The sequence below is a fragment of the Sander vitreus genome, chromosome 17, assembly GCF_031162955.1.
Source record: "Sander vitreus isolate 19-12246 chromosome 17, sanVit1, whole genome shotgun sequence".
NCBI classification, from domain to species: domain Eukaryota; kingdom Metazoa; phylum Chordata; class Actinopteri; order Perciformes; family Percidae; genus Sander; species Sander vitreus.
This window is the reverse complement of record NC_135871.1, coordinates 18,433,298-18,454,283: the sequence shown is the minus strand read 5'-3', so window position 1 is coordinate 18,454,283 and position 20,986 is coordinate 18,433,298. Positions and strand designations below refer to the sequence as shown.

The window sequence follows — 20,986 nt, the reverse complement described above, 5'->3', positions numbered from 1 at the left end:
CCCAAGAACAACATATACAACATGATGCAAATACAATACAACAAACATTAATATGACTCTAATGGTGTTTAAAACACACGCAGAGCAACCTTTTCTTACTATTCATTGTATTGTAAATTAAACAGATGTGAACAAAGTAATTAATTAAATCAGAGCGATGAATATAATATAATTGATTGTTATCAGACACTGCTCAAGGATAAGAAACAACAGCACTTTACACTCACCGTCGTCCATGATTGCAATGGTAACTCCTTTGCCTGTGAAGCCCAGTTGCCAAGCTTCAGCCACATTAAGATCCAGCCCAGGGGTCCCGTCTGCCTGGCCTGTGTTTATCTAATCACTCAGACAATATGGAGAACATCCATGACTCACGGCACCCTGGTGAGCCGCCATTAGAAAATTTGTCAATGTGGAGAATGTGTGTGTGTGTGTGGGAAGGGGATACTATGGACAAGGACTGCTTGAGGGCGGGAGAGTGAAGGTGAGAAGAAGGGGAAGTAAATGTCAGCGACACGACACACTAGGCGAGTGAAGGCAAGCTTAAAAGTCACGCATGCCAAACAAGAGGGGAGGAAACTAGGTTGAATGAATGCAGCAATCAGATGGCATGGACAGTATTGGCAAGGCTAATTAAAGAATGAATAACAACGTTTATTCAGAAAGTAGTGGGGTATATGCCTGGCCTCTGAGTAATTAAAGTTCAAGAATGTGGGTTGGTGCTGAAGGTCAGTATTCAGCACCAATCCACCAAAACTGACAGTTGCTTGACTGATTACTCACCAGATACCACTGTTTGGTGAATAGAGGGTCACTCATGTTGACTTCAATATCATTGATATCTCTGTAGCCTCGCTTCTGACGACTAAAACCCTCTTGCTCAAAGACATTCTTTACCTGGGGAAGAGAGCAAAGTAAATGCCAAGTTAGGGTCAGGGTAAAACTATCTCACTAAACCATCTTCTAAAAGGATCATACAAAGAGCAAAATGAAATACAGGTGCACAACAGTGCCTGTCCTGGAACACACAAGTAAAACTAGAAATAGGATTTGTTGTGATGGGTGAGATGTCGGCATGTGCTCCTCACAGGAAATCAGCAGACCCAGCTGTGCTCTACTGTACCATGAAGGCAGAACATCATGTAAATCAAAAGGGTTATTCTTTTCCTCCTAATCAGAGGGGCTGCAGCTGTAGCCAAGGCTCCCAAACTCACCTGCCACACAAGAGATGCTGTCTCATCCCCACCCCCCCCCCCCAAGTACATTTTCAACAAAAAAACACCGTAATTACACAAATACGCTTGTGTGTCTCTAAATCATCAAAGAACCAGGCAGATGAACAGCTGTGTTTTGAAATACAAATGCTCACTGAAAGCAACCGCAATGCCATTTATCAAGCAGTAGAAGATAACAGAGGACATACATGATAGGGATTAATGTCTTGAAATGTAGCTGCTCGATTGGCTGGCAGCTGGCATCAAAATGATTGGGTGTCTTTGACGATGATGTTGTGTTTTCATTTCTGCTAGAAATCAAGCCAACAATACACTCCCAGGATTTCACTGCCTTTATCTCCTTCAGTAGTTGTGAGGACGACGGCAATCAGCGGTATAGCCAATCAATTCAGACGTTCTAATTTGAAATTGCATCCCATTTCCTGTGAGGTTTCCTTAAATAGGCACCTTCACACATTTGGAAAAACTGAAGAGGTTAAGGAAGCACGAGCTATTTCATCTATTAGAGTCTAATATATATGTATATATCTTAAACATGTCATTAACAAATATTCCTTTAATCCTATTTTCATACCTGAAATAGTGACGCTAACAATAAAAAAAACTAAATGTATTTTCCACGGTGTCAATGCTACATTTTGAAAACTGTGGCTAAATGTTTCTCTTGTGCGTACCCTTAGCAAATACACTCTAGTGTGACTGAGAGAAACAGGCATTGTCCGGTGTATTTACCGACACAGATAAGAGAGCAGAGCAGCACTTCAGATGGCCTTTTAAAATGGCCTATGCCTATTTATCCGGATCCTTCTTTTATTGCATACTCTAAGCTATCAGGAGGCACACACACTGTAAATCTGTAAAAACGTCAGTAAGTCCTTTAAATGACAAGTCAGTTCTAGGAAAAGATAAAATCACTATTATATTTATTTTCTGTCATGGAGGATTTTTAAATGGTGAAAATAATTTCACCAATGTTTTTCTTTTCGAAGTGGCCTCATGTTACATTTGTCATCACATAATATCATTCACATTCTTTCTCCATCCATCATCAATTTATTCCTTCACTTGGCAGGAGAGCTGGTATTTCCCTTGAGACAGCATGTCGTACTGCCCACTCACAACATCAAATAAAGCCCATGCCCCAGCATCACTTTGCCCACTGCCTGCTCACAACTCACAATGCTCCACCGCTCCCCTTTCTCATCGTCCTCATTTTCCTCCAGGCTTTCCCAGGAATGTGTCTTTTAGAGTCAGAGGATTCTGCTCATTCATAAAGATGTATTCTATGCCCACCTTTATTTAATACAAACCTACTACCCAGTATGCCTTAAATACATTCTGAATGTATTTGTCTCATTTAAAAAAAAATATGAGAGGAGGGAACCATGGATGGATGGATCTACAGGGTGAAGGTATGGATGTGTGGACGATCATTTACAATCCATGTGGGATATGAGATGTAAAAGGACAAGAGAGGACAAGGAAGCATAGAGCACACATGCACAGGAATACAAGGAAAAGCTAGTGGGTGAGTCAGAAGTGGGTCAACATGCTTCATTATCAGAGTCCAACAAAGAACAGGGCTCTTGAGACACTATGAAGTCCATCCAATACACTCTACAATACATTCAGGGCTGCTGCTCAATTAGACATGTGTCAAGTATATTAAATGAGTGTGTAATGCATAAATGTGCATACATGTTCAGATGCAACAAACTAGGTCTTTTCTTTTCGACAAAACTGTAGGTGTAAACTGGGATATGCCTTGAAATATGGGAGGAAGACACTTCAGAATGATAAACAGGCAACATTAAATCAAACTATCTGACATCATTCATTCCAGAGATGCACAGAAATCAATAACTATATTGTTATATGCATATGAGCATGTCAAGCATCTGATTAAAACCCAGCATCTGGAACGTCGACCTGCCCATGTCCATGCTGTCTCACTTCTATTAGCTGTATTAGCTTGTTGGAGTGGCTCACATTTATTTTCATTAGCACCTCTCACAACCGCAATTAGAGAGGTTAGTTGATTGTCTGCAGCAGGACCTCCACTTTCACACCTCCAACGGTGGACAGAGCAAACACACAGAACTCAGCACGCAGTTGAACAGCAGTTTTAAGAGAGACACGGCATGTATCTGTGTTTTATATTATGTAGATTTGTCAATGTATTAATGACTCCATCGGCAGAAAGTTAAAATAAAACTACAGTATTTTGATAATTGATTCAAGACGCTTCACAGGACGGCATATAAATACATGTAAAATACAAAAATGGAGCATAACAAGAAAACACATTCAAAGCAATACTTAAAATGAAAATACAAAACTATCACCAAAAGGCACGTCAAAGGGAGTTGATGTAAGTAATTTAGAGTTGGATATTGAATTAGGACCATTCCACAGGGTTTTGAGTTGCCCTGATGGCAAAAAACACAGTCACTTTGTTTTCTTGAGACCAGACAGAAAGAAAGTCAGAAAGCACCAGGGATCTTGCAGTTATGATAGTATTACAGTATGTCCACAGTGTAATTATAGGTACCAGACCATACATATCTATTTATCTACACTGACAAATTGTGTTCTTCTGTCCTTGATTTCCACACATCAATCACAATTTATTAAAATCACATGTTCCAAATATTTATTTTGAATTGTTCGGTTGGGGAATGAAAATAGTCCTTTATGATCATTCTGAGGACGGGACGACACTGACTGGGGACAAGTGCTCCTGACATCATCATCATCTGTACGCCAAAACATTTTCAAAACACAGAAAATACTCACACAGTTCACACTCTATACTCGAAATTTCATTAATGTGCATCAGCATGATAAATAAATAATCTCTTCATTACAGAATCTCCCTGCTTTTGAATTTTAACTATATCACTGTCATACTATGTTCCTATTTCATCTCACTGGCTATATTGAATAATATGTCTACCCTCATGATGTTGGCTTCTCATTACAGTCAGTTCTGTATTTATCTAGTGGCTTTTGATGTCATGGTCTGTCCCCGGGGAGCTCTGTTTGCTCTGTGTACCTTTGGTTTTTTCTGCATATCAGAAGCGGAAATAAATATTTTGACTTTTGCAAGCTCGGAACATGAAACTTTCTGACTGTATTGTTGAAGCACGAATTTCACACATGGACACTACAGCATCACAATAACCATTGTCATGCAAAGTGAATGGGGAGCTATGCTATGTTTACAGTGTGCTTTTCTCAGTGTGCATCTGCGTGTGAGTGTGTGTATGCTTACCCTGCGGTCTTTTTGGAGACGCTGTCTGCTACGGGCACTGCGTTTGCTCCGCCTCTTTGTAGTGTCCTGAGGGTAGAAGTGAAAGAGCCCCTCTCCAAAGGGAAGCTGGGTAAAAAAAAGAACAAGAGCGGTAGATGGATCAGGAGCAGAAGCAGAGATGAGAGGCAACACAGAAGCAGCAATCACTTTCACACACACAGTGTGTGAATTGCAAATACAAAATATACAATAGATTATAAATGGAGGAGAAGGAAAGCAGGTCATCTTCCAGGTGAGAACAAGAGCATTGACTCCCTGGCTTTCATTGAGTGTCTATTTTAAGACACTGGAGAACAGTGCAGGAATGAACCATAATAAATCACAAGGCCAGGGAAATGAGATGCATCATCCAGAGCTTTCTCTCCGGCACTGTGCACAGATTAAAGACCCCCTTATGCTTTTGTAACAGCCAGAGTACGGGTCAATCCTCAAAATAAATGCTTTCAGATGCGCCTGTCAGATCTAACATGAAAATGAAATTCTCATGGAAGGACAAGGATTATTCTTATCTTCCACTGCTCTTTAATTCTACTATTGTTGCCTACAACATAGATCATCAAGCTCATGCATGTGAAGCAAACAGCAATTACAAACATTGCACATCCATTGAATGCTCTTTTAGTAATTATGTTTTTTTTATATATTGGCTAACGACAGATCTCTTCCTCTCTCTTCCTCTCTTTGTGCTCACATATGTGTCTCGTTCTGTGTCTCTGTCTAGTTAATTAAGCAACAATAGAAGATAATTCAAATGACATAGACATTGTTTAATGATGCGTATCCCATTAGGACAAATATAGCTGCAGATTACATAACCTGGGAGGCAGGGAGGCAGAAGATGGTGTGTGTGTGTGTGTGTGTGTGTGTGTGTGTGTGTGTGTGTGTGTGTGTGTGTGTGTGGGGGGTGATCTACAAAGAAAGGAACTAGCAAACAGGACTGGTGATGCTGCACAACCACCACACAGGTATCACATCATAATGAGTTACAGATTGAAACAAGGTTTTTTTTAGGTGGAGGTAAAAAAAAAAAATAGAAAAGAAAATCCCCATTCAGAGCAGCGCAGACATCACTCTGTTCACTGCTACGCCTCACTGGCTAAGGCTCCGGCCAATTTCACCCACACATTTATTTTGACATCTGACAAGCCCCACACACTGTCAGGGAATTATTTCCATTGGTTATGCGAGCTGCATTTGTCAAGCTATTTAAGAAGACATATTTCTCAGGTGTGTTAAATGCTATGTCTGGACGGATGGCCATGTATGTCACAATATGCAATATAAATACATATGACCTGTGTATGTGAGGATTTTTTTTATAAATGACGCACAATTTCATGTTAAAATGGTAACCTTCTTTAACATACCAAGTATTCAAAGTAATGCAACGTAAATGAACAAGATTCTCATCCTGAATTGAATTCATTAACATACAAAAATTGGAATGTAGCCTATACAATTTTTAAGGATTAGATCACACCTCAACTTCATGTTGTGAGAGATGTAATGTAACAAAAAGGGGCATCTTTCTTTATAGGACACTGACATTGGATGTGTTTGGAAATATAAATGAATTAGGCCTGGGCAGCTTTAAGTCTTCAGGGCCATAGGCCACTGGGCCACCTACAAAAAACGTGCCTGTATTTGAGTAGGAATGACGTCATCAAATTAAGCAAAAGTGTAATGAAGTCAAACCAAAATAAAACCCTTAAGAAGATTCTCGGTAGGTTCTCCGCTGGACTGCTTGTGTTGCTAAATACAGTGTTTGACTATTGAGACTGGATAGAAACGTTGCCAGACAGGTTTTTTATTGTAGCAGTTAATCTGATTGTTTTAATTGGTATAAAACGAAAACATTTAGGCTATTAAAGTTTTTTCCTGAAGAGAGAGAGAAAGAATAAACCTTTAGTGCCTGCAATGCGTGACAATTTTATCCGAGCATCCCTACCTTTCGGGCACTCTGGAACCCATGTTGTGTTGCAAGTTGGTGCGCCTCATCCTTTGCGTCCTCGTGCAACTGAACCAGAAGATGGTCCGTTAAGACTCCTTCAGCAGCCTGCGTCGCAAGCAGCAGCGCGTTCAGCAGCATTATAAATCCCACGGCTGTCCCATGTCGGGGAGATCCACGCATCGTGTCTGGCTTGTGTCAATCCGTCTGACTGCCTGCCCGTCGGAGTGAAATCAGTGTGTGGGATGCTCCTCGCTAAAGATGGGAGGAGGAGACGGAAGAGGAGAAGGATGTAAAGGGGTCGAATCAAAGCTTTTGCGGACTCATCTCCTCCTCGTCAGCTGATGAGACCACTGGAAGTTGGATTTATTTGACCGAGGTGTAGCCGCTGCTGCTGTGTGGTGCGAGTGGGGAGGTTGTGTGTGTTGTGGACCAAACCTGCATCATCAGCTTTCTATCTCTCCTCTTCCTCCTCCTCTCATCTGTAATTCATTTACCTTACTCGCTCGGGTAGTTTCTGCGCGTGACGTTGTACCAATGGGCTCTGGCGGGTGTGTCCCGATGTTTCCTCTCCCGGATGCGCTCGGGGACACTTTTCAGCACCTTGGAGAATTCCTCCCATCACCCTCAGAGTTGATGGGAATTTTATTGATTGATGCTGGCCTCTTGGAATGAAAAACAGCTTCACATAATATCCCAATATGGACTACTGAGCCATGTATAGCTCTTTGTGACCTTTTTGAATGAATGCCTCTTGTGTACAGTAGAATTCCTACAGGCTCACTTCGACAATATACTTTTCAGCCTGCAGTTCTCTTTAAAAAAAGTATGTATTATGACCAGCCTGACCCTCCTTGTGTCATAGAATGTAAGAACAGTTCCGATGGACTATAATTGGTCATTTCGATGTGAACATCAGGTTGTTAGAAAGAACCCTGCAGAAAGAATTCCTCTTACATAGGCTGCTCATTAAAGGACTACAGCTCCCTTGCTTCCCTACTGCTGGGTACATGAATGGGTTACAGGGCTGCTGTAGACTGATGTAACAGTGATGTGCATATGTGAGAAGGTAGAGAGCAAGAAGTAGAAATGAATTCCTTTGAGTGTAATGCTACTAATGTCCCTTATACAGACAAGGTTCAGTGAAAAAAGAATCATATACTATGCTCACTGCTTCACAGCTGGCAAACTGTGGCCTTTTTAGTTCAGCCATAGCGACTATTCAGTGGTCACCTAATGCGCCAGGTCATTGCCTTGGCTTGAATAAAAATGCTCCTTGAGCTCCTTTCATTCAGTGGCCCATTTAAGAATCAGCAGGTTCTCCAATTAACAGATCTCTATGTGTTGTTATACATGAGCATGTGGGCTATGTGCAGCAGGATTTCTTTAGTTTTTTTCTGACTTTGAATAACAATGCTGTTGTCCCTAAAATCCACATTGTCTATAAAGTAGTTGCATTTATTTATTGAATCGTTTATTTTTGCAGGAGGAGCGCACAATTAAAAGTAAGTTCACCAGAGTTAGCCAGTAGCTAATTTACATCTGTTGTCCCTGGGCAGGTAGACAAAAACAACCACAATACATTAAATGCACTATGTGTGCATGGCTGCATGCTTTAAGTATCCAGCTATCTCTAAACTAAAAGTAGTCCGGCTCATTTCACTAGTCCTTATGTTTCAAGTATTTAAAATTGCATACATTTCAAGAGACAGATTCATAAAACCAGTTTAAATTGTGAATTCAGTGATGAGAAAGTATTAGCTTTCATGCTCTGCAGTCATACTTGTAGATTATTTCACAATGTGAGATAGAAATGTACATGGAGAGAATAAGAAAAGCCTTATAAAACATATATTTTATGCCGTGTTTTGTATTTAAAGTGCTCATCTCTGTTAAGTCAGTATGCACCTCTTTAAATATGCTAATCCATCATCATAACGGTGAATTGTCGTGCAATGTTCACTGTTACATAATGTTATTAGAAAGGTGTGGTAACAAGGGAGCACAATAACACGTGGATCAGTTATCACAGAAGTCTGGAAAAAGAATGAAGGTGGATTTTCTATAAGTGGATCTGCTTTTACTAATCACTGTTTCCATCCTCCCACACTCCTGCAATTCTGCAGCCCAGAGATTATTTATTTACCTCGGCAAGCCAGCGTCCTTCCCTACTCCATCAGTACACCATTCTTCACTGCTAGGCCCTCGTGACTGATCCACACTCCTGTTTTGACTGCTGATTCAAATATATTGTGTCCCCTTCATCAGAAAACCTGTAAAAAAGAAAAGCAACAGCATCTTCTCCTTATAGCCAGTTATGGGGTTTTCTGACAAATCACTAACAATTTATGTTGTGAGAGGAGTGGGCGTTTGTATGCCTTTAAAGCTGCTCCATCTCCCACTGTGTGAAGTACGGTGATACTCTAAGACCATGTCACCTCTGCTTCGCGCAGGTAAGGCTGTAACTGCACAGAAGGAAATTGACTCAATTTGACAAGGTGGAAATCTTGTCACTCAGTTGTGTCCTATAATCAAGGTATATATTATTCATAGTATACTGTATATAATATTCATTATATTAATATTAGATGTACAAATAAGGATGGTCTGTTGATGAATTAACTAACTATAATATACTCTTATTATATTACTTGGCCGTTATAATGAAAATACAGTATGGTGAGTAAAAGACAAAGCTGGGATCCATTTTAACCCAAATGTTCTGTTTGGTGTCCAGGAGATTGTGAGCCGCCTTAAACAGCTCAAACATATACTTTACATTATGGTGACACTTTATCACTTTTCTACTTTTATGAGAATTGCTAATAAACATATATAACATGGTTTCAGAGGTAACAGCCATTATTATGCAGAGAGCAGCCTAAAGTGTATTGTTAAATGGACAATGTTTTTATTTCTGTCAGAAAAAAAATGTGATTCATTTAATTATTTAAACATGAATAAAGACTTGAGCTTGAAGTGCCTTGGAGACAGCAGTTTGACCAAATAATGTACTACTCAAGGCCACTGTGCTGTTTCTGAAGCTTTCATTTGTGTGGCCTTCAGTGAATGGCTGAATAAAGACTGATTTTTAGTAGGTACAAGGCAGCCTGGGAAATACGTAATACATTAATGAAGCTTCTGAAGGATATTTGTCATTTATGAAGCAGTAGCTTGTAATCCATGAGCTTTAATTTAATAATCAAATGCCACTTGGGCTTACTAACTGCATTACGAACATTGGCAGGCAGCGGCAGCAGTGATAGTTAAAAGTGCTTCTTCATTGAAAAAAGATTGTGAAATTAGGATTTTTAAGTTAAAATAGTAAATAATTGAACGATTACCGAACAATAGTGGTTGAGACAACAGGTTTAAACATCTTTTGCCCTTTGAACCCTCACCTAACATGAATAAAAACACAAATATAGGTGCCCAATCTTTCCCTGGTAGCACGGAGAAGACTTGTACTGCATTGTAAATGTTTCAGTACTCTTTATCTTTCCTAATGGCTTTGGAATCTTTCGTTCTATACTTTTACTTTAAAAAAAGGCTTCATGGCAAATTAAAGATTGACCTCTTTGTAATATTTTGTTATGTAATTTGAATTCTTCATTGGAAACTGAGCAGTCCATATTAATAGCAATAATCTTATAATAATAGTAATACATTTTATATATATGGAGTACTTATCATAGTACTTAAAGTACTTAACGTACAATAAAAACAAGTGAAGTTATACAACCAACACAAAACACAAAAGCAAGCAGGACCAGCAACTAACAGTAGATGAAATGTGATATTATTGTAGGGTGAGAGCTACTCTAAAGAGACGGCTTTTGAGAAGTGATTTGAATGTGTCCAGGTCAGTACAGTCACGCATGTGTATGAGTAGGGAGTTCAAATGGCAGCACTTACTGTTGTGGGAGGATTTTGTTCCAAGTAAACGTAATATTAAAACCAAATATTCATTGATTGTTTATTTAAAGCTCTAGAGACTTTTAGAAATTGGATATTTACAATGTTGTTTAATTTTTTACGATAAGGCAACCAAATATTATAGGCTTTGCAGGAATGACATAACATTAATGGAGTTTTTAAGCTGGATGTGTATCTGCGGCAGTGTTGGAGGAGGAGCAGAAAAACATTGATCTTTCATTTTTCATACTCGCCTGAGGCTGGAGTCTATGCAGGCTGCCTTTCAGTGTTTCTGCTGTGAGTTTCAGTGAAAACAGGAGAGATTAGAACGGCAGCTACAAACTGTGTGTGCATGCTTATCATACAAACTGATAAGCATGCACACGCACCAAAACACAAGGATCACAACACCATGACAGAGCCTCTGCAACCTCTGCCACCAAGCTTTCAACCAGACTGGAATTGTCCACTAGCTCTCAGTTTTGATGTTTCACTCCTGCACTGTAGTGTTGCTTAATCAATGCTTAATCAAATCCAGAAACACTCAGTACTTCAGCAACAAAGCTGTTTTTATGCATTTTATAGGCAGAGTTTATACATATTTTATGATGAAAGAGATATACATTTCCTCTGCTCTCATTTAGATGCTGATTTAACCAACACTCCAAAATGCAAACATCCACTGATAGAACAAATGAGTGTTAACTTACTTGGGGATTCTCAAGTAAATGCATCCAAATGGTGCCAACATTTTACAGTTCCCCTCTCTCTCTTAGTGTTACTGAACTTAAGAGCAGAGAAAGGCAGAGATAAACTAGAATTACCACCTTACGTTTGTATGCCTCAGCCTAACTCTTCTCACCCTCTCTACGACAAGCTGTTGCAGATTGGCAGCTCATTGCAGAGAGAAGGATGAAGGACAAGAGCCTGGGAGTTATTCCTTATCCGAGTTGAGGGTCTAAGAATAGCGGATGTCGTTTGCTGCACAGATTGTGAAGACACTTGAGGCACATTTTTGATTTGCGATATAGGGATGTACAGTATTAAAAAAAATGATTTGAATGACTTTGTTAAGCTTAGTTGTTCTTGTTCTGCTGTATGCCTATTAGTGTGAAAGGTCATTAAGAGAAACAAAAGCAAAGTCAAATTCCTTGTATGTGTTCACATGCTTGGGCAAAAAAGTAGACAGTGCTTTAAATATAGATGTTGCTGCAAAGAAGCAACACATTTTAAAACGTGGATGCATTACGCACATCTTCATTTCGATTAGTGTCACCAATTCAGTATCTGACCAAATGTGAAATAGAGTCACAATCTCCTCTTCTGGTTCTGATTTATGGCCAGAAAAGCATTTTTGCAAAGCATTATGATGTCACAGTGAAGTTGACATTTGACCTTTTGGATATACTTTATACAATAATTCATCATTTTATCCTATTAGACATTTGTGTGAAACATTGTCATAAGCGTAATGCCAAAAACATGTGTTGTGAGATCACAGTGACCTTGACCTTTGACCTTCAAAATCTAATCAGTTCATCCTTAACTCCAAGTGGAAGTTTGTGCCACATTTGAAGGAATTATCTTAAGGCATTCCTGAGATATCACATTCATGAGAATGAGACAGATGGATGGACAATCCAAAAAGATAATGCCTCTGGCCACATCTATCACCAGCGCGGAGCCATGAAAAGACAAAAGCAAAAGGCCTTCCTTATCCCTCCCTGTAGTTAAGCTGTCATTTCAGAGGCAGCTCTATACTCTACTGCTCCGTCAGTGCCAGCCAGTGTTGTGGGAAGGGATGTCTCTGAGTGAGTGAGGGATTGTGGGTACTATATCCTCATTGATTGCAGTGCGGATAGTGCCGGGAGCTGCCCTTCTAATGGTTTCATTCGCTCTATCTCTTTCTCTGTCTCTCTGCTCCACTCTCTCTATATCATAGGAAGACACTGCCTGCCTCTGGTTCTGTGAGATAAGATGCTGGCCTTCACAGGTAGACAGATATTAAACCCCACAGACTTCACTGGTCTTTATAATGGCAGAGTGTTGACATAGGATGACATATCATTACCCTGGTGTCATTCAATCATTCAATGTGGCTTCAACTGTGGTCTTCTGGACATGAGACCAGGCAGACAAATGATTCTTGGTTCAGTCATATATTTCAGTTAATAATCAATACCAAAATTAATTAAATTGACACATATCAACTATAGGTTTGCACAGGAGATGTAACGTCTCCTGATTCAGGAGTAATCGCTCTATGAAGTCACTGTGGAAGTAGGATTTAATTGAAGCTACTCTACAAGCAGATTGGGCTGTAGCACTGTGTTGTACAGATCTATTACTTCCATCAGGCCAGCTGGAGAAGCAGATAGCGGGGCGCAGAGGGAAAACACAAAGTAACATTGGGCCTGGTGTGCTGTGAGGCATGGCAGACAGTAAGGTCAACTCAGGTGGAAACACCGGCTCAATTTGTCATGCACCATACAACTCTGCGCAGAAGAAGTTTAAATTGATCTCATCACTCTCCACTCGCCCCCAACTCTTATGTCAACATTTAACATTTCCTCTCCCCTCCATTTCCTAAAATTGTCATGTTGCCATGTAAGAGCTGTTTACATCACCCCAGCAGGGCTGAGGGAGTCTCAGGAAATACCGTCCTTTGGGAAACAGGTAATTCAGGTTACTGCAACCCATAGCTTTCATTCGTGAGGTCCAGTGCTGCTACACTGCTGTGATGTTTAGATTTTTCTCTCTGCAGGGTGTCCGTGTCAGATGCGATCCCACTTACTAGAAATACTCTGTTTGCTGTAGACGAGGGGTGGCGCCTAGATAGAGCCTGCAGGAGGCAGGACATGACAGGGATTTCACCGTGCCACGTCGCTGGTTCAGTATTTGATCATAAACAACCAAGACCCTCTTGCCGTTCCTTGAATTTGTCTGACGATTTTGGCGTTGGCTCTTACTGAAAGAAGTTCCAGAACCTTGTTGTCTCTCCGAATTAGAAATTTCCGTTGGCGTCTTTGTGTAAATGACCATTCTTCACCTTTGGATGTTTGTATTCTTTCGGTTTTGCACCAGCCACATGATAGAAAAATCATCAACATGCCCAGTTGCTCGCTATGAATTTCCCGGACAATGACCTGCTCTATTTACACATGGACTCAATCGGACATTACACAGACTTTGTAGTAGGGAGCTGGCAGGGTAAAGTTTGTTTAATGTTTGTCCAACTGACATTTGCATTCTCACATACAGCTCGCCCAGGTAAAAAAGAAATTTTTTAAAGTTAATTCAGGGTTGCAGTGCATGTGTGAAAGGGGCATGCTATTGTGATACATTGATAAGGTACTTTCAGACAGTGAGTGGTTGTGGCTGCTGATCTCGTGCACGCACATAACTCTGTCCCGCTACATGCAGAGTTTATGATGGTTCAATTTTGCCACCTTGGCTCACTTTGTGACAATTGCAACCACAGAAACTACAGCGATGGAAACGATACAGGAGCTGATTTAGTTAATTATACACCTCTTCACTAGCAGAGAACTGCAGCAGCATAGAAATAGGGTTGACTTACTGCAGTTAATTGCGCCTACTGACCACTAGGGCGGCAGTACATAAGTACAGCCCTCCTTCTCGCGCTCCCACTGATGCATCATTTCCGGGTCAGGTCTTTGTCTGTGCAGAGCAGCGACTGAGTGCTCCGTGCTCCGTTTATTCTCTGGTTCTCTTGAGCGGTGGTAGATGTCCGCTGCCGTGTCGGTCTTTCTCCCCCTCCCTCTCCCTGTGCAGGTTTGACTTTGAAAACAGGGAACGCTCATCAGCTGTCCGAAGTCTACAGGTGGTGATTCACGTGACTCCACTACCAGTTGATTGGGGCCGCTGCTGTTTTGTCTCTGCTGCTAAATGTACAGCTTTGTCTGCTGCTTTGCCTACACAGCTTTGTCTGCTGTTGTGTCTCGGCTGCTAACTACACAGCCTACTCTCTGCTGCTAAATATACAGCTTTGTTTCTACCGCGAACTACACAGCGTGTCTCTACTGCTTGGTGGCGCTGTTGTTGCTGGCTTTTGTACGGTGGCCGACAGGGGCAAACGCCCTGAAACTTAAGAAAACACACAAATAGACAAAACACAAGCAAATTAAGAAAACAATTAATTTGACAACACATGTGCAGCATTCAGCAAACGCGCTGAAAATACCACAACACAACCAAATATATAAACGCGCTGAAAATACCACAACACAACCAAATACATAAACACGCTGCAAATATGAAACGATGCAAAAAGAAAAGCACACAAACCCAGAAAACAAATGCAACAAAAAAACGCAGCATCCAGTTTACACAACGGAAGTTCTCCAGATCTCTAAAGGGAGCAGCTAATGGAACAGCTTGATTTTCGACCCCACGGGGAAGGAGAGAGAGAGAGAGAGCAACTGCATAGACTGTAAATATTAAGTCTATGTTTGAGATATGTTTTCTCTCGTTTGGTGGGTGTGTCTCGGCTCAGGTCACAGGTGATACTCAATCAGTCTGTAAACTGGTGGTAATAAAACATTTAAAACTGCATCAGCGTTTAACGTTGACGTTTGTTTAAGCCATATTACATGAGAGGGTTTAATTTCGAGGTCCGAAAGGCGCATTACTGAAGTATAGGCCTACTCAAGTGTAATATTGTGATTATACAACAACGGTTACCAACAAAATAAGTGATCAATCTGTATTCATATTGTGGAGCAATTCGCTCTTGAAATACAAAAAACAGACAGGATTTAAAGTCCCTCCCTGTTTAGTAAACCAGCCAATTTATCGCGGGATTTATCAAACTGAATAAATCCCGCTCGTACATATAAACACAAAACTGCTTTGCTCCAACGTGTTGTAACTAAGACATCTGCTGACAAAGTTATTGTATTCATTAGCATGATTTCTGTACTGTTTAGTTCACAAACTATATTATGTTATTATTAATAATAATAATATGAATTTAATATACAGTCTGTGGAGTTCTCTAGGCAGAGAGAATAAAAAGGCAGAGCGCTCTCTCCCCGTGGGGTTGAAAATCCAGCTGTTCCACTTAGCTGCTCCCTCTAGAGATCTGGAGAACTTCCGTTGTGTAATCTAGATGCTGCGTTTTTTTGTTGCACACAAACCCAGAAAACAAATGCTTTTCTTTTTGCATCGTTTCATATTTGCAGCGCGTTTATCTATTTGGTTGTGTTGTGTGTATTTGCAGTGGGTTTATGTATTTGGTTGTGTTGTGTGCATTTGCAGCTCGTTTGCTGAATGCTGCACATGTGTTGTCAAATTAATGAAGTTGTTTTCTTAATTTGCTTGTGTTTGGTCTATTTGTGTGTGTTTGCAGGGTGTTTGCCCCTGTCGGCCACCGTACTTTTGGGCTACAGTTGGCTTGCATGGTGGATTGCCGACACCAGACTTTTAACCTGTTTATTTCTTTAATTTTAGCCGAATGACTGAGGAGTTAATCCTTTAGTTTGTATTACTTTTTTTGTTTTCTTTACTTTATTATTGTTAAGTAAATTGTTTTGTTAAGCTGATTTTGTGAACTATTTCCTGTGTTATGTTGTATGTTTTGTTGTACATTTTGGGGTTCATTATTTCTGTTGTAACCTCCTTTGTTTGTCCTCAGTGGCTGCAGGCTGGTGGTGGTGCTGGTGACGTGGGTGGTGGTGTCCTTCCTTCTTGTGTGTCGTGCTCCCTTGGATTTGGTGATATCACTGTGTGTGACTGCCACGTGTGTCTGGGTGAACCTTTTTTTCTTTAATTTAGTTTTATTAATTCTCCTTCCCCTTCACCTGCTCTTCCCACCAGTAGGCCTCAGCCCCTGATTAGGCTCTCTTCTTATTATTTGGGATAAATGCTAATTTTTATGATAATATATACATATTTTATTAAATAAAGTATTTTTGTAAACTGGGAACCACGTGTCTTGCCTGTCGAGTGGAACGAACCTGTGTTTTTGATCAGTGTAAAATAATTCTTTGGGTGCAATTCCCAATGTGGCGTTGTCGAGCAACCTAAGATTCACATTGAGAGCCTCCACGCCGCCACAGAACAGAAGGATTAATCAAGAGAAACGGTATTGGAGCAACATCAGCTTCAAAGTTTGATTATCCAGTCTGGGAAATAAACAATGTCTATGATACTAGTTAGCAAAACTTGCTATATTAAGCATGTCATATTGCTAATCATTTCCTCTATTGGAAGCTACAAGCCTCTCTATTACCCATATCTTGAGCTGCATGATAACAGGTTAAAAGTAGGTGCATAGCCTCGGTGTACAGGCTGGTAGGATCGGAATTAGCTGGCAGCGGCGTTGTGCCCTGCTGTCGCTGAGTCATATGTTGCCGGGAGGCAGCAACCGCTCACTGTATGATAGATTAGAAACTTAGTGCCACTTTGTAAAATCAGTTTTGACTTGTCTTGCCTACCAAAAACGTTTTTTAGACAAATAATCTACTTTATTAAAATGTATACTCTGAAAAGCAGTGAACAAACGTACAACTCATCATAATGTTATTTCACCACCTACAGGAGTTTTATTCACCAACTGGAAAGATAAACTATGCAATTGTCATTCCTTCTTGCCACCCTGCTCCTTCTATAAATCTCTGTACAAATGAAACATAAATTTGCTGGGTTCGTGCCAAGGCTTAGCATCAGGATGGGGAAAAATGTCCTATATTAGTGGTTTGTGGAAAAACAATTCACCATCGCAGCCTGCATGTAGCAGTGCAGTTCTCACACAGCTTTCATCGCAAACATAAGTGGAGGTGCAGTGAGAATGGTACCACCTGCTTTGTTATTCAAAACATATTCCAAATATAAATTCAGTTTAATTGGAAAAGAAAAACAACTGTGCGAGCAAAGATTATGCATAATCACAATAATTATTTCCCTCTGTGTATTACTTATTTCGAGGTGAGTATTCTGTGCTGCCTAATGAATGCACTACATAGGAGGGAATAAAAGGACATGCAAATTAACGTCAGATGAATCACGTTCATGGAGAGAGAGAGAGGATGAAAAAAAACATTCAGTCTGATTTAATTAATTAGCAAACTCACTCTGACTTTGAAAGAGAACATATTTAACCCTCTTCCAGAAAATATCAGTATCTGTATTATAACATGTAGATCTACAAAGACTTACTTTACCGATTTGTGTTCAAATTATATAAATATTTTTTGCGCATTTCAGAAAATGTTGGTGAATCTGTGACATCTGAACCTAATCCTATCATTTTATGGCTTTTTCTATCTACACTGCACAGTAACTTCTTTCTTTAGGTTCCTGCTTTTCTCCTAATGAAACACGCCAGTGCACCATCTGCAATAATCTGATTGTTGTCATTGTAGTATTGTCAAATTGGCAGTTTGGAAAATGTGTTTTTGTCTTGAGTTTTTGGTAAAAAGGTACAACATTGTTTAGGTTGAGCAGAGCCCATTTACAAGCTACTGCTCTGTGTCAAATAATGGGATGATTTGTCAAAAGCACAAAGATAATCAGCTAAATGATATCAGCGGATGCTCTAGAGTTTACAGCAAGTTTGTGAATAAGCAGTTCTCATCTTTGAGGCAAGCGATCATGCCCAGCTGTATTCAGAAATTATGTTGATGTCATGACAGCAGTTGAATTGCCATTACTAGTGTATCATGCAGAGTGCCCCCCAACATGCCAGAATCAAATACCTCAAACACATTTACTGCTGATGAATTGGATCGGACAATGTGGAAAAACATTACCTCAAAGTAGATTTTTCTAATCAAACCTCCTGAGCTGGACCTAGTCCTCAGCTATTCACAGCACTGCCAACTTTCCCATTTCCTTTCATACGCTCATTAAGTCGTCAGCAAAGTCAGCCACCTAATGTCTGAGCAATTATCAGCTTCAGTCGGGCTGTAACGTTTGACGATGCAGTGTTTAACATTGCATGCCTTTTTTTAGTCTGAGACAGCCTGACCTTTGTGGCACAACAGGAAATAATCACCATGTAACTAATGTTACTGTCACAAACCCTGTTGAGCTCCATGTCCTCATTCCAAACATACATGTGCAAAAGAAATTGTGTTTTTAAATGATAGCAAAATAGGTCATCCTTTCCATTTTTTTTTGTTAAGTTAGAGCAATTAGAAACTGTGTGTGAGGGTGTGTGTGCTCCTCAAAGCAAAAAACATTGGATATTGTATCATGACTCCACAGATGAAATAGCTAAATAAACTAGGATTGTTGGGAATGGAGAGTAAAATGCTCAACGTCAGCTCATCAGCTTCAGAAGAGTGCCTGTTTTGCTAAGAGGCTAATGTGTCTGTGACTGCAGGAAGGGGACAGACCAAGTGACCTTGCCAAGTTGACAGGATATGATGACAATGAGGCTGTATTACGCAAACAGAATCCACAGCATGTACAGCAGTCTCTGTGTGGGCTCTGATGCTCTTTCCATTTTAAAAGGACATTAGGGCTAATGGTAATGGTATCTCAGAGGTTCTCAAGGCTCTTTCCAGTACTGACCTATATACTAGCAGCCAAAGAGCATAGTCCATTAAGAAAGCAAACAATGGCTATTTTTCATAGGCCACACAGGGTCCACATGTCTATGCCACAAACAATTAGCAACATACAATGTGCTTTAGGTATTATTTGGCAATGCTCAAAGTTCCAAGATTATCCTTTGGTAACACAAACAAATTGCCAGGAAGGAATGAATGAGGAAAAGCGTGATAAGCTGTTAACTAATTTCCAGGAATCTAGACACAAAATCATTAACACAATCACTTGACATTTAAGCATCAGTTACTCAGAACAAAGGTTACAATGGGTGCAGAGAAATGCTGTGTAAATCTACTGTATGTATGCGTGATGCGTGTGGATGAGCATGTTTTTTCATACGTCTCAGCAGAGAAGGCTCTTTCCGATTATGTCCTTTGTGTGTGAACGGTGCACACTAAATCTGTGGCGGTGACTCTCACGGAAACATGAGTTTGACACCTTTCATCAGACTCTTAACACAGATGTGAGAACCTGCATCGTTTGATCCAGCCTGGGATTAGTGATGGCCACAGTCTCCTTATGGCTCAGTAGCTGCACCAAGTTGACAGCAGCTAAGCGATAAGCCTGCCATTCTGTCTACTGACTGTGAAGTCAGAGCTGCTAATTAGCAGTTCTATCCTGGCCTGATTCAATTATTTAGTGTAGCCTAATTTATTTAATTGTGTAAAGGTAATTCATTTGCATATACTTTCATTTTTTTCACTTCCCAACTTTAATAACCATAGCCACTTTATTTTAGATATGATTAAAAGTGGTTCACTTCATTATAACCAGTCAACTGTGCAGTGAATGATGTGCAATACTTCCTTCAACACCTTCTTCACAGATCCATCGTGCCATTGTAAAAATAGGCTGTGAGCAAAGTGTGTAAATAAACCCTGCGCTGGCCGCTCCATGAGGGTCAATAAAACTACTAGCTAAAATGCATTTAGAGATCCTCAATGAGCATCTCATTGTTCATTCTACCCCTGTGATTTGTGAGGATACCCCAACCAATCAATACAAGGACCATTAGGCTTAACAAACCTGATTCATCTATAAACTACCCACAGGCTCTGTAAAGCAACAACATGCACTCCAGGACAGCCTGCCTACCTGTAATGGCTCAGAGGCAGGGGATTTGTACAAAGCAGGATGTTGTTTTATTCTGACATAATGTATTCTGACACGCAAATTGTCTCGTGTACACATGGTGACGCACATAACCCCCCAACTACAGGCAGTAATACTTCTGATGTGCTATGTGCGTGCATGTGCTCTGTTTATACCGCACTGTTTGCTGATTTTGACATTTAGCAAACAGAGTAATACAGTAGAAGTATTATTACAGCAGTTGCTTTTTTAATTTTTTTATTACTGTCAGTCATGTCATCCTGGCAACAAGCTTTGGGTGGCTGCGAGAGTAAGATATGGAACTTGAAAGAAACAGGACGTAACCTAATAGACGAACCACAGCCTGCTGATACAGCACACCAACATTCAACATTCAAAATGAGAGCTGCTATGCTTAAAAAAACCTACAACAAACAATTCAGTGATCAAAAGTCACTACTCCTACTGACAGGAGAGCTATACAGCTTGGAAGAACCACTACTTATTGACAAATGTGTATTAAATTGTGAGTTATTCTCATACAATGGTGTGCTAACAACCATTATCTAAAAGTAAAGAGCCATTAAAGGCCATTCTTCCCACTTGTTGTGCATAACAATAAATGCCCATTCACTATTGCAATTATTACAATGTTAATTATTAAAAATTAAAATTATAATGCCTAGTTACTTAATTAAACAACACTCCTGTATGCTACTTATTTAATATTACAGAAAGGTATTACAATTATGTAAGCAAATAGACAGTTTGCTTTAAAACACCAGGAAAGCATAGAATTGAAGCACATCAGAGCAAATGTTCTGTTTTAAACTCTACACAGGAACAATTTACTGTGTTCACCCACATACGTATATGAAGCAGAAACACACTGAGAAATCCTGCAAC

At 40.1% G+C, this 20,986-nt stretch overlaps 1 protein-coding gene and 2 long non-coding RNA genes across 3 annotated transcripts in view; 1 reads left to right on the top strand and 2 right to left on the bottom strand.

Annotated features, from left to right (window-relative positions):
- pcsk2 (proprotein convertase subtilisin/kexin type 2) overlaps positions 1 to 9,266 on the bottom strand; it is a 30,710-nt gene extending 21,444 nt beyond the window's left edge. The window contains exons 1-5 of the mRNA XM_078273673.1: positions 6,994 to 9,266; positions 6,497 to 6,751; positions 4,510 to 4,614; positions 784 to 897; positions 228 to 336 (exon numbers count right to left, since the gene is read on the bottom strand). Of these exons, the coding sequence (XP_078129799.1) occupies positions 228 to 336; positions 784 to 897; positions 4,510 to 4,614; positions 6,497 to 6,679 (511 nt within the window). The 5' untranslated portion in view covers positions 6,680 to 6,751; positions 6,994 to 9,266. The remainder of the gene's footprint in view (positions 1 to 227; positions 337 to 783; positions 898 to 4,509; positions 4,615 to 6,496; positions 6,752 to 6,993) is intronic.
- A 68-nt stretch (positions 9,267 to 9,334) lies between these two features.
- Positions 9,335 to 14,081, bottom strand: LOC144532876 (uncharacterized). Its single transcript, XR_013503382.1, has 3 exons — positions 13,992 to 14,081; positions 11,122 to 11,192; positions 9,335 to 10,706 (listed from the first exon to the last, which is right to left on the bottom strand). It is a non-coding gene; the product is annotated as an uncharacterized LOC144532876 (long non-coding RNA).
- An 83-nt stretch (positions 14,082 to 14,164) lies between these two features.
- Positions 14,165 to 16,358, top strand: LOC144532875 (uncharacterized). The gene is made up of 2 exons (XR_013503381.1): positions 14,165 to 14,255; positions 16,068 to 16,358. It is a non-coding gene; the product is annotated as an uncharacterized LOC144532875 (long non-coding RNA).
- The last annotated feature ends 4,628 nt before the right edge of the window (positions 16,359 to 20,986 follow it).